This window comes from Triticum urartu, chromosome 2 (assembly GCF_003073215.2).
Source record: "Triticum urartu cultivar G1812 chromosome 2, Tu2.1, whole genome shotgun sequence".
Taxonomy (NCBI): Eukaryota; Viridiplantae; Streptophyta; class Magnoliopsida; order Poales; family Poaceae; genus Triticum; species Triticum urartu.
Genome location: NC_053023.1, coordinates 276,035,667 through 276,049,185, shown reverse-complemented (window position 1 = coordinate 276,049,185; position 13,519 = coordinate 276,035,667). Strand labels below are relative to the sequence as shown.

Genomic DNA, 13,519 nt, shown 5'->3' with positions numbered 1-13,519 from the left:
GAATTCAAAGTTAGTTCATATTGAAGCTACCGCTTCAATATGAATACACCAAAACGCCATGAATACACCAAAACGTTCATTTGAGTAGTAGATTGCATGCATTATACACGTAGCGAAATATTTTAATTGAACATAACATGAATTCAATGTTTTGAATGACATTTGTAGTGCGAATTGATTTGGTATAGTACACGGGACTAGACTCTCTTGTCTGCTGTGAATTGATTTCTTTTCGTTTTGCGTCGACGGAAGTACGAATTGATTTGGTACAATACACGTTAGGCTTGTCCGGAAATTTCAATCCGCGCCTTGTTACCCCGAAATATTTAAGATATATCTTTGTCTTGTTGTGCTCCGACAACTCCCTCCATCTCAACCCGTGCCTTGCTATTCCAAAATTACAATGCGTGCGAAAACTCCCACGTTCTGTGAAATCCCGACACGTGAAATTCCCGTGATACCCTTGAATTGAAAGAACCGCCTAGGTCAAATCAGTGGGGGTACTTTCGTAACTTACCGCACATTTCGGATAAGCGCATCCCTAAGCCATGGTTCCCCACTCCCATCCCATCCGCCCACCCATTCATACATCGAGGCCGCGAAAACCCGCGAAGCCCCACACCCTCCTCCGTCCGCCACCCAGCCGGAGCCTCTTCCCCGATGACATCATCCATAGCAACACCTCGACGTCCCTCATCCACCGTACTGGATGAGGATCCGTCATCAATCTCGTCGTCCCCCTGGTTCAGCCACCCCATCCTCCACCTCCAAGGAGCTGCCCCGACGTTCCCCTCATCTTTCGCGCCACCTTGCTACACCGTCGTCTTCACCTACACCATCGGAAGAGCATCATCATCACCATTTCCTCGGATTAAGCTGAGGCCTAATTGGCACCACCAAAGAGGTTGTACACTAATCGTCGCATTTTCTTCTTGATTTGATCTCATGGTGCTGCCGGCACTCGATCCCGAGCCGACACAGCGCGGCTCCATCCACGGTGGTGTCGCTGGCTGAGGGAGTCCTGGACTAAGGGGTCCTTGGGTGTCCGGCATGTTAGCCATGGGCCGGACTGATGGGCTATGAAGATACGACGTGGGAACGATTTGTCCCTGGGCTGGAAGGTGGTGGGCGATTCCCTTCGCCAGATACCCAGCCGCCCGAAGCACGGCGACGTCCTCCTCCTTGACGGAGGAGGCCATCCACTTGCCTTGAACTCCGGATCCGAACATGGTTGGGTGCTTGCTCAAGTGGGAAACAGATGAGAACTTGGGCGCTGTAGCTCAAGAGTGGAAGGGCAGAGGAAGAGAGAAGGCGTGCGTGAAAAAAAGGGATTCTTATCTCCTTATAAAGGCAGTGAATATTGAACGCCTCCCCACTCGCCTTGAAATTTGCCTACTCCCAAGGGCTGTATAAACGGCACAGTTGGGTTACCCACGCCCGTATTGATGAGGATCCCGCAATAAGGGGACACAATCTCTACTTTGACAAGACGTGCCAATGGAAATCACATCTCGAAACACGAGATGGCAGACAAAACAGTTCGATATAGTGATCGGGCAGACATGATGTCATGTTGTAAAAAAGTTGTCAACCGAAGGGACTCGTGGAATATTATATTCTCTCTACGGTTGTGTGTGGTGTTGTGTTATAGGTCCGGACACGTTCAAATACATCCGACGACTATCTTGGAGTTCAGAGGGAGGAACCCGCCTTGCAATGCCCAAGACAGATCTACGCACCGGATACATTGTCATTGAAACCAGGTTCAGGGGCTACTGAGGGAGTCCTAGACTAAGGTGTCCTTGGGCGTCCGGCCTGTTAGCCATGGGCTGGACTGATGGGCTGTGAAGATACGAAGACCGAAGACTGCACCCGCGTTCGGATGGGACTCTCCTTGGCATGGAAGGCAAGCTTGACGACCAAATATGTAGATTCCTTTCTATGTAACCGACCTTGTGTAACCCTAGATCCTCCCAGTGTCTATATAAACTGGAGGACTTAGTCCGGAGGAGAGATACATTACCATAGCCATACAAGCTAGGCCTCTAGGGTTTAGCCATTACGATCTTGTGGTAGATCAACTCTTGTCATACTCATATTCATCAAGATCAATCAAGCAGGACGTATGGTATTACCTCCATAGAGAGGGCCCGAACCTGGGTAAAACATTGTGTCCCCTGTCTCCTGTTACCATCGGCCTTAGATGCACAGTTCGGGACCCCCTACCCAAGATCCACCGGTTTTGACACCGACATTGGTGCTTTCATTGAGAGTTCCACTATGTTGTCGCCAAAAGGTTTGATGGCCCTTCAATCGTCAATAATGACGCTGTCCAAGGAGAAACTTTCCTCCCAGGACAAATCTTTGTGTTCGGCGGCTTCGCACTGCGGGCCAATTCGTTTGGCCATCTAGAGTAGATCGAAAGCTACGCCCATGGCCATCAGGTCAGATTTGGGAGCTTGAACTACGTTGCGGACATCCGTGGAGACTTGATATTCACAGGATTCGAGACCGCGGCTACCACTCCTGGTCACCCCGAGAGACATGGCCTAAATCTGTCATCGGACTGCATCAAGGAGACAGCTCCCATAACCGATCTGGCCTTAGATCCGGAGCAGACTGCGCCATCCAAGGATGGGAAGCTCAACCCCGCCACGGAGGCCACAAATTCCCCGGTGTTGGAGCCACACATAGACTTGATCTCACATGATACCTGTGCCACCGGAACTCCGGACTCGTCTCCGGCCGTAAGTTCCGAACCATGTGCCACAGGTTGCTACCATCACTCTGGATTTCTACATGCACTCCTTACATAATCTCACTATGTTTTATTCCTATGCATGTCAGTTATTGTACACAATGGAACTGAGCATGTAGAGCAAAAGAGACGAGCCTTGCGTGGCAATAAAATTTCATGCAGACATCGCTCCATGGTAGGCGCAAAGGCAGCCCCCCGTCCACCCATTTTTGGATTGTAATCGAGAGGAAGATATCTGTTCTGAGGGGGATTCAGAACGAGAAGACCACTCCTATTTACCCCCTGAGGTATTCGCTCTAACTTGGCATGCTGATGTTGGTTATATCATGCGTATGGTGCCTTGCATTGCTTACTTCATACATCAAATATGTCATCTGCTTAGTTTATACATGCTTTGTGTGAATGCCATCTGTTTAGTTTATTCATCGTTTATGTGAATTATGCAAGGCCATCTTGTTTAACCAGGCATCATATATGTGAATTTTGCAATGCCATCCTGCTTATCCAGTCATCTTATATGTGAATTATATTAGACATCCTTTTTTTTGTTACGTATTACATTTGTCAACAATGTTAGTACATTCAACTACTCTTCATGTGCATCAGCCATTTGACACGGTGATGGAAAATTCTAGAGTGAAAACAAGGTATTCAGTGCAGACTATGCTATCTGACGAAGCGCATATCTCGCTGGTTACAGATAGCTCCTCAGAGGAGGATTCAGAGACAAATTACTAGTCCTATTTCCCGCCCAAGGTCTATGCTCTAACTTGGCAGGGTTATGTTGCTCATATCATGTGTATGGCGTCTTGCATTGCTATGCCATTTGATTAGTTTAGACATGCTTTGTGTGAATGCCACCTACTTAGTGTCTAATTACCATATATGTGAATTATGCATTGCCATCTTGTTGCAAGACATTATGTATGTGAATTATGCAATGCTCTCTTGTTGCAACGGCATTATATATGTGAATTATCCAATGCCATGCTGTTTAGCCAATCATCATGTATGTGGATTATATCATGCTATCACTTTTTTGTATTACGTGTTCCATTTGTTGACAACATTGTATATTCAACTACTCTTCCTGTGCATCAGCCATTTGAAGCAGTGATGGAAGTATCTGGAGTGAAAACAAGGTATTCAGAGCAGACAATGCTACCTGCTGAAGCAGACATCTTGCTGGTTACAGAGATCTCCTCAGAGGAGGATTCAGAGACTGATGACCAGTCCTATTTCCCACCTGAGGTCTATGCTCAAACTTGGCAGGGTTATATTACCCATGTCATGCATGTTGTCTTGCATTCCTTAGTTTTTACATCATATATGGATTTCCATCTGCTTACTTGCTTACCACATAAATCGTATATTTGAATTATATCATGCCATCATGTTTACATACACAACATGTATCAGAATTAAGGCATGGCAACCCATTTAATAAAGACATCATATAGTTATATCATCTCATCCTGTTTAGTGTTTACAGTCATCATATTTTGAATTTTGTCATTCTATCCGTGAATTATATCATGCTATCATGTTTCCATAGGCGGCATGTATGTGAATTATGCATGCCAACCTATTTAATAAACACATTATATAGTTATATCATGTCATCCTGTTTACATAGTCATCATATCTTGAACTATCTCTTTCCATCTTTTTTAGTTAGCCATCATAATGTGAAATTGTGTGATGCTATCTTGTTTAGTTAGCCATCATATATGTGAAACTGTGTCATTCTATCATGTTTGGTTAGACAACATAAATGTGAATTATTTCATTCCCTCTTTTATTCCCCACTATCCATTGCACCTGTCTTATCATACAATATGTGTACATTCAATCACTTTTATTGTTTATTAACCATTTGAATTGGAGAGGGTGATGGCAGTATCTAAGGGAGTAACAACACGGTCTTCAGAAAAGATAGTGCTACCAGTTGATGCAGATAGAACCACGATTGTACTCGCCCGAGAACCAGCCCCACCACACATAACCCAGACTCTCGCAGATTGTACCCCTACCCAGTAGGACAGAGAACCAGCTACTCCCCTTCTAACCCCAACCCCAGCAGATAGTAACCCAGTTCCAGTTGACACAACACCGTCTCCACCACAGAGCACCCAAACACGATCAGTTAGTAAGGGAGCTGCAATGCCCAAAGCACGAGGACCACCACTCCGAATCCTAACTCAACGCTTAAAGGAGAAGAAGAATTGTTCTCAGTCCAGGTTCTGTAGCTATGATTCATACTCCTTTGCTCTTGCATCACTGTATTTACTCATACCAACTATTTTCAAATTTGAAGGATGGAATTGAAACTCCAATGGCGCAACAAGTATGTTTTAAACCTGTTTCTTTAACTGGTTTGCTGTTGTAACTTGCTCTATGTTGATTTCAGTTTCAATTGAATAAACAGTTATGTTCTCATGTCATGCACATTACAGTGTTATTATTGCTTTATAGTTTCCCACACTTATATTCTATCTATTCTGCGTTGTCTTGAACAAATATTATTTGAACTGTGTCTCTATCTTGATTTGGCAACAAAAACTAGAATGATATAGACCATAAAGTGACCATGGTACATAGATATATGTTTGTTTCATGTTGTTATCCTGTCCACTTTACTACTGAACTGATTTACCAAAATGAGTTTCATGTACAACATGGTAAACCTGTGATGTGTCTGCTTGTTTCTCTTTTAGAATGCAATGGTAAAGGAAGTAATGCAGAATTAATGCAGATAAAATATTGGAGAACAGTACCCCGTTATGCAATGGTAAAGGAAGTAATGCAGATAAGGTTCAAGATAGTGAGACATCCCTGTTGGTCTCTAAGAAAGCTGATAAAAACTATCTTGACGACAGTGAGAGAACCCAAAAGTCCTGTCTTGATGTAGTGTTTGAGTTACTGGCCACTACTACTGGCACAAGCTTTTCGAACTCGCTGCCTGAATCAGTTCGTCTTCTTGAGTCTCAACTTCAAGTTGAAAGACATCGATCAGATGTGCTACGACAGGAAGCTGAAGGACTGAGGAAGTCCCTGCAGAATTCAGATGCATACTTTCTGGTGCTACAGCAAGCGCTAGAGGATTTAAGCGCCAAACAAGAGAAAGTTAATAAGCTTGCTAAGCATCTTGCCGGCATTATGGGTACTCAGGATATTGTTTCTTGAGATATTCTGAAGTTGTTTCAGTTTTGGACTTGTTTTGCTGCGACATTTATTTGCACTGGTCGCCAACTTTGACAACTAGTGTATATGATATGCTGCTTCGTTCCCCATATTTGCACTAGTGGCGAACTTTGATGCCTAGTGGATGTAATATGTGTAATAGCCGTGACAGCCTAACATAAGTTTATTCCTTATTTATTTCCTTGTTGTCTTGTTTATTTTTTTGCTTGTAGTCAGTGCAGTTCTTTTCCCGCGGTTTGGCCGCAATAACGTATTTTTTAAAACTAGGCTACAATAACCATGCGCTACATATTTACTGTAGTTTCCATGGGCCTACTACGGGCCGTAGAAACAATGGGCCTTGTAAGGGCCGTAGAAACAATGGGCCTTCTATGGGTCGTAGCATCAATGGGCCTTATACGGGCCGTATGATCGATCGGGCAAACAAGGGCCAATAACAGACCGCATTATGGGCCGTAAACGGGCTAGATTTGGAATCGTTCGTTCATGGGCCGACAATAATGGGCCATCGTTAATTGGCCGTATTTGATGACGCTATGAAAACGGCCCAACAGATTAACGGGCCGCAAATGGACCGATTGTAACCACGGGCTGAATTTGGCCAATGGGCAGAAAAGGCCAGTAATGAGCCGTAAGTAACCGAATGCTGGAAATAAGCCCAAGAATAAATGAGCCCTAAGAAGGCCGAAAGATAACACGGGTTGGAAACGGGCGAATGGAATAATGGGCTGTTAGTGGGTATGAAACGATACACTGTTCATTGCGGGCCAGATTCACTACGGGCCCTTAATGGGCCAAGAGTTACAAATGGCCTCGTGTGGGCCGAAAGACATCATGGGCCATACATGGGCCGGAAGTTACAATGGGCTGGAATCATATTGGACGGCCTAGATGAAGCTACTTGGCTTAATTCCGATAGGCCGTAATGGGCCGTGAGTTAGCGGGCCGTAAATGGGCTATATAGGAATAGGATTACCGTGGGCCAGCCCTTACCTTTTGACCAAGTCAAATGGGCCGGCCTTTTCACCGGAATGGGCCTCTGTTGGGCCGTGCCACATGTTGACCTATCATAGGCACCTCCTGTCCAATGAATGGATGACATGTGTCCCAACGATGAGCCAACACGTGTTTCCTCCGGCCAATGACAATTTTACACGTGGAAAATTCTCATTGGTCCGGGCTGTTAACGAGTTATCGGATCCAAAACCGGACCCGATAGCTTAACGGCGACCCATTACGGTGGTGCCACGTGTCGGTCACCCTTAATGAAAGCACTTCCATGATGTGCGATTTATCGTCATGGAAGTGGACACTTCCGTGATGATAATTTTGGTAATGTCATGGAACACTTCTACGACAGCACATGTATGACTATCTTGATTCTGTCATAAATTTGTCATGGATGTACATGCATGACAGAAAACGTGACCTACTGTGACAAACACGTATCATCACTGAAGTGTATTTTTTCGTAGTGATGGCCTTCCAATATATCGATCTTTATGTCTCGACCATTTTGAGACTCCTCGTCATGTCCGTGATCACATCCGGTACTCTGAACTACATTCGGTACATCAAAACACATAAATTCATAATACCGATCGTCATCGAATGTTAAGCGTGTGGACCCTATGGGTTTGAGAACTATGTAGACACGACCGAGACTCACTTCCCATCAATAACCAATAGTGGAACCTGGATGCTCATATTGATTCCTACATATTCTAGGAAGATCTTTATCGGTCAAACCGCATAACAACATACGTTGTTCCCTTTGTCATCGGTATGTTACATGCCCGAGATTCAATCGTCGGTATCTCAATACCTAGTTCAATCTTGTTACAGGCAAGTCTCTTTACTCGTTTCGTAATGCATCATCCCGCAACTAACTCATTAGTCACATTGCTTGCAAGGCTTATAGTGATGTGCATTAGCGAGAGGGCCCAGAGATACCTCTCCGACCGTCAGAGTGACAAATCTTAATCTAATTCTATGCCAACTCAACAAACACCATCGGAGACACCTATAGAGCATCTTTATAATCACCCAGTTACATTGTGACGTTTGACAGCACATTAAGTGTTCTCCAGTATTCGGGAGTTGCATAATCTCATAGTCATAGGAACATGTGTAAGTTATGAAGAAAGCAATAGCAATAAACTAAATGATCATACACTACTATAGGATGCTGCTAACGTGACACTACGATCAGAGACCCTTCGAGAAACTGTGTGCGATGCAATGATCGCAAACTGTGGTGTAGGAAAACCGTCAGAAATGTATAAAACGTTTGCGATGATGGATGCATCAAACATGGTTCAGGTTTTAGTTGCATGTGCGATGAAGGGCATACGGTTCAGTTCAATTAACTGTTTGCGATGAGGAGGAATAAAAGAAACGGGCAGCCAGATGAAGGTGTGTGCGATGTACAGGATACAGTTCACTCGGATGAACTGTTTGTGATTCGTCAACACAAAAGAAACGGACAGCCCGATCAAGGTGTGTGCGATGTACAACATATGGTTCATTCGGATGAACTGTTTGTGATTAGGCAAGAGAACAGAAACGATTCAATATAACAAGATGTGTGTGATACGCGGCAAATAGGTCTGTAATCAGAAATGTGTGCGAAGACTGATAATAACGCAGACGATTGCTTCTAATAAGACATATGTGATATGCTCTGTCTACACAACATCTATTGGCCATTGTGGGATGGACGGTCATCCGAATACGTGGCATACAGTTGATCCATCCGACCTATTTGTGATGCAATAGGCCGTGTGTGTTGTGGGCAAACGCTTGCTAGTATTCAACCGTTTGGGATTGATGAATTCATCACCGACGTGATCCCTAGTGTGGTCCATGTTCATCTGATCATCATCTACTTCTTGTGCTAGCCCGCTAAGTTTCCATTAATTGATGGCGTTTTATGAATACACCACCGTTTCCCGCCATTTCATCACCTGTTTCCCGCCACCCTGCTATATTGTGCATAAGGGGCACGCGACGCACGGAGTCGACAAGCACAGCCTGTAGCACATCCACCTTTTCCAAGCATGCCAACCCACCAAAGCGGCGCCTCTATCATCACCCCCGTATCAGCTGTGCGGCGCGCCGCGCCTCTCACTTTGCGGCGCTACAACAGTCTCGCCGTGCGGCGAGCCGCAGCCTCTTGGTGCTGACGTGCCTAGCTTGCTCTGCGGCGTGCCATCGATCATGTTGTGCGGCGAGCTGTAGCCTGTCGGCGCTGACATGCCTATCTTGATCCGCGACGCTCAAGCGCCATGCGCCAAAGGTCTTCTCAACCCTGGCGATGACGCGCATCACAGCATCGTCCATCGCGTTGCCGGGGAGCGCCCTTTTTCTTTCTCATGAACCACGGGAGCGCCCAGCGCCCAGAAGAGCAAAGCTCATTTTCAAAACAGGGTCAAGCGGCGCATTAAAAAGGGCTAATCTTTTGTTACATCTGGCACGAGATAAAAAAGAGAGAGCTTCGTCTATCGATGAACAGCAGATTGACGGAGCTCTTGGCATTGCTTTGTTTTTCTCTCCTTTCCTATCAGCGAGTTCCGATCCTTTTGTTCGAAATTTCTTCGTTCGTACCGAACCGCTTGCAGAATCAAATCCAGTTCCACAAGATCCTATATCAGCTATACATCCTCCTTGCATTTATGCCGGAGATGTCGCCAGTGCTATGGGCTTTGGGTTATGTAGATCAAAAATGATGAATGGGATTGTGGCACTCCACTCGCCGCCAATGCGGAAGGATGCCGCCGAAAAGAATGGAACGCTGCTTCGCTCTGCTGGATGCGTCGGATCCCATATAAGAAGCTCGCTCTTTACCCGATCATTCAAACATTTTGTGGGCGGCGCGCCTGCTCTATTGTTGCGTAGCAATAGAAGCCTGCTCATGCTGCTTCGGCGGCGCTTTTTCGCCTTCTCTTCGCTCTGGACAGGAGCGCTAATGGACACGGGGAGGGAGCAGGCGAAGCGTGCGTTCGTAATGGAAAGAAAGACACCACTACTTCACCTCTTTGTTGGACCGCCGGCGCGAACATGATGGTCTCTGACCAGGACCAGGAACCAATTCAAATTTGGATCTTGACATGTCGGTTGTTTTTAACCGTAGGCATCTCGCCAGGAAGTTGGTGGGCTCATCATGAATTAGGTCGGGGTGGCTGGTGGTTTCGGGATCCCGTAGAAAATGCATCTTTTATGCCTCGGGTATTAGCCACAACTCGTATTAATTCAGTAATTCTACCCCTTCTTCATTCTTGGGCATCGCTTCTGAATATTTTGACTCTTCCATGCTGTGTCTTAGGAACCTTTTCAATACGGTCCAGATTGCTAGCTCCCGTTCATAGTTCCGCTACAGACGATACATGAGGAAGATTTTTATGGCGGTTCTTCCTTCTAATTACAGGCATATCTATGACTCTTTTTTACCAGATGAAGCAGGAGGCATCGGTCCGTAGAACCTATAAAAAAGAGATGGTTGTGGCGCGAAGTACTCTTGTGCACCTACGTCACTCGGCTTGCACACAACCCCGCCCCGTTATGTTATGTTATGGAAGAATTTAGCTTCTTGCTGGGCTGGTTATTCAGAGCCAGCAACTGGCTGCCGGATTTCGTCCCGTCCGTAGCGCTTCGGAAGTCACTCTGGCGTGGCGCTGCTGGATACTTCTGATCAATAGGAATAGGAGGAAAAAAAAGCTTATGATGAGCATCTATTGGAGTCGATCATTTCCAAGATCTAATTCTAGTTTCTTATTATGTAGTGGAAACGCCTCACAATCTTCAGTTTTACGCTTACGCTTAAGGGAAGAAATGTTCTTGGTGGATGCAGGCCCTGGTACCCCAAAAATTTGTATGCAAGATGAGCTTACAGGACTGCCAATCAAGCGAGCCACCAGGTTTGAGAATAAGGTGGGATCCAAGAATGTAGTGGCTGGTGAATCACTGATCAAAAAGCGGATTTTTGAGAGATTCTTCATCGATCTAGTGGCCGGTGAATCACTGATCAAAGAGCGAGCAGCCGCCAGGTTTAATGATTTTGTGGGATCCCTGGATGTAGCGGCTGGCGAACCGCTTCTTCTTCCACAAAGATTCAGACAAAACCGAGCTTGGATAGAACTGAAGAAGATTTGGCGAACGAAGAAAAAGGTAAAAGGGTTTATTATAAAAAAAATCAAAGGAGGTTATTCAGTAGCCATCGCGGGTTTCATTACTTTTCTTCCATTCAAAAAAGCTCTTCTAAAAAAAAGGATAGCGAATGATCGATTCACCATTGATAGCATTAACCCTAAAAGGAGGGATATTGTGATAATAGCGGCAGATCAAACAAGAACTTGATGAAAAGATAGAAAAAAATTATGAAAAATCCGAAGCCCACCTTAATCCATTTTGTTGAGGATCTTGCACTTATTCTGGCCCTATATTTACATAGCCAAGAAAGGCTCTGGCGATCATGCGTGACTGGCGGAGCGCCTATCGCCCTGGCACGGCACTCTAAAATGCATGTTGGGTTGGGCCAGCAAGAAGACTTCGACTAGGGAGACGAAGAATGGAATTGAAGAAGGCAGCATAGTCTAAGATAACAGAATGGAACACCAACCAACAAGTAAGTGGTGGATTTGGATGGAGTCTCGCAGAAGAAGAGTACGCGCGCTAGCGCGCCCCAAGACGTCAGTCCTTTTTCTGCTTGCTGGCCAAGGTCAGTTTACTGAATCCCCCTTCCAAACACCAACCCAATCTCCATTCCTTGATGAGAAATGAGCAAGACCATATGTTTCTCAAAAATATAGCCCCTATATAAACCTAGCCCTTACTACCCGAACTTCTTACCTTCAAATAGGACTAACTGCCCGAACCCGCTTGCTTATCTTCTACGATCTAATTAAGTTAAGCAGTGGTTATTTTTTTTTTAAGTGACTAGAACTTCTATCAACTACTATTCTAGCACCCAGCTGTGCCATGTGTTTATTCTATTCTATTCTATTCTTCAGGTATTCCTTTGAATAACTCATCTTTTCAGGTAAGACAATTTGAAGATCTTCTTAGTCAGCCTATCTGTATTCTTATCCTCTAGTGCGGATCCAATCAGATTTTATAAAGCCAAGGCCTGACATCCATTGTGGGGATCATCTTTTATCGGGAGACATGGCCTGGTGGTTTCTGATCGAGATTCCTAATCAATAGGGCGAAGAGCTCTTCGCATGATCTGGTCCTACCTTTTGTCTACGCTATTTTTTTGTCCCTTCTCAGCTGCTGTCCTTACTCCGGATAAATTGGAACACATTGATTCCGTTCGTTCCTGCCCTTCGCTTCAGGCCATAGTGCTTCTGAATTATTTCTATACCCCTTTGATGATGCAGCCTCTGACTCTCGTGGGTAAACTCCTACTTGATTAGTTAGAACTTCTCTGTCTCAACTCGTGGACCTATCTATCTTCTTCTTTTTAAGAGATAGGGGTTTGCTATTCTCACGGATTGCTCATATTTATTTACCCCATTGAATAGTTTTTGCCTTGTTTCAGCCCTTCCTTCATCTGAACCTTCCAAGTACTAATCTATCTTTATGGGGAAGACCCTTCATCTGACCTCCGGGCTACCCTGTCAATTGTAAAAATTAGTTGAGTCGTGTCTCGCAGTTAGTTGAGTCGTGTCTCGCAGGAGCAAAAGGAGTGAAATGAGGACATAAGCCCCCTCTTCCTTCTAAACTAATTGCTTTCGCTTGACTCTTCCAGTAAAAAAGTATACTGAGTGGTTGAAGGAAAGCGAAAAGGAATGGCTTTTTCATGTACCAGATCCGGTGAGCCAGACATCAAGCAAAAATGGACATACAATCAAAGAGTAAGGAGCAGTTATTTGAAATGACGGGTGGATTGGTCAGAGCTGCAAGGAGAGACTCGGTTATGGCGCGATAAAGAGCTTGCTTCAATGCTCGGATTCAGGTAGAAAGTAAGAGCAGTAGCATATTCATAGGAGAGCTTTGTACTTGAAATTAGTAGTCCCGGTAGTTGGAAAAAAGCTCTGAATACAGATTCAAAGCATCAAGATAGGTAGTCCTATCATTAGTTGGCCAGTCATAGCAATTTAAGTAGAAAGCTTGCTTCGGGATCAGATCATTCAACTAAAGCTGTAGGCCGGGTAGGCTTTGAGGAACATTGGGGGTTCCTTATGTTGTGACTGAGCAGATATGTCTATTGTGCCCGGCAAAAACAGATTTGCAAGGAGTTTGCCAAAGGTTTTCTCATTCGAAAAAAACAATTTCAAGTATATTTTCCTTCTCCATTCTCTGCTCGGATGATTGCCGCTTGTGTGAATTTCATTGCTGTGGGTCCCGTGTGTGCTCGAATAAGATTGTTTTAGGATTCTATTTAGTTGAATTTCTTGACTCCGCGGTGCTGGTTATCGAGTTTATGGCGCCGCCGACCATCCAAAAAGTCAAAGATGGCGTCGGCATTTACTTATTATGCTCTCTTCTAATAGTGGTCCCTTGGTATTCAGGTTGTAAAATCCTGATAGGAAAGTCGACTGTTATACCTTGTTTTTG

General features: G+C 44.9%; 1 protein-coding gene and 1 pseudogene across 1 annotated transcript; one reads left to right on the top strand and one right to left on the bottom strand.

Annotated features, from left to right (window-relative positions):
- Positions 1 to 9,334: 9,334 nt before the first annotated feature.
- Positions 9,335 to 9,954, bottom strand: LOC125536229. The gene has a single exon (XM_048699412.1). The coding sequence runs from the start codon at positions 9,632 to 9,634 to the stop codon at positions 9,335 to 9,337; it is 300 nt and encodes a 99-aa protein (XP_048555369.1). The 5' UTR covers positions 9,635 to 9,954.
- Positions 9,955 to 9,968: 14 nt separating this feature from the next.
- On the top strand, positions 9,969 to 11,381 carry LOC125537032 (annotated as a pseudogene).
- The last annotated feature ends 2,138 nt before the right edge of the window (positions 11,382 to 13,519 follow it).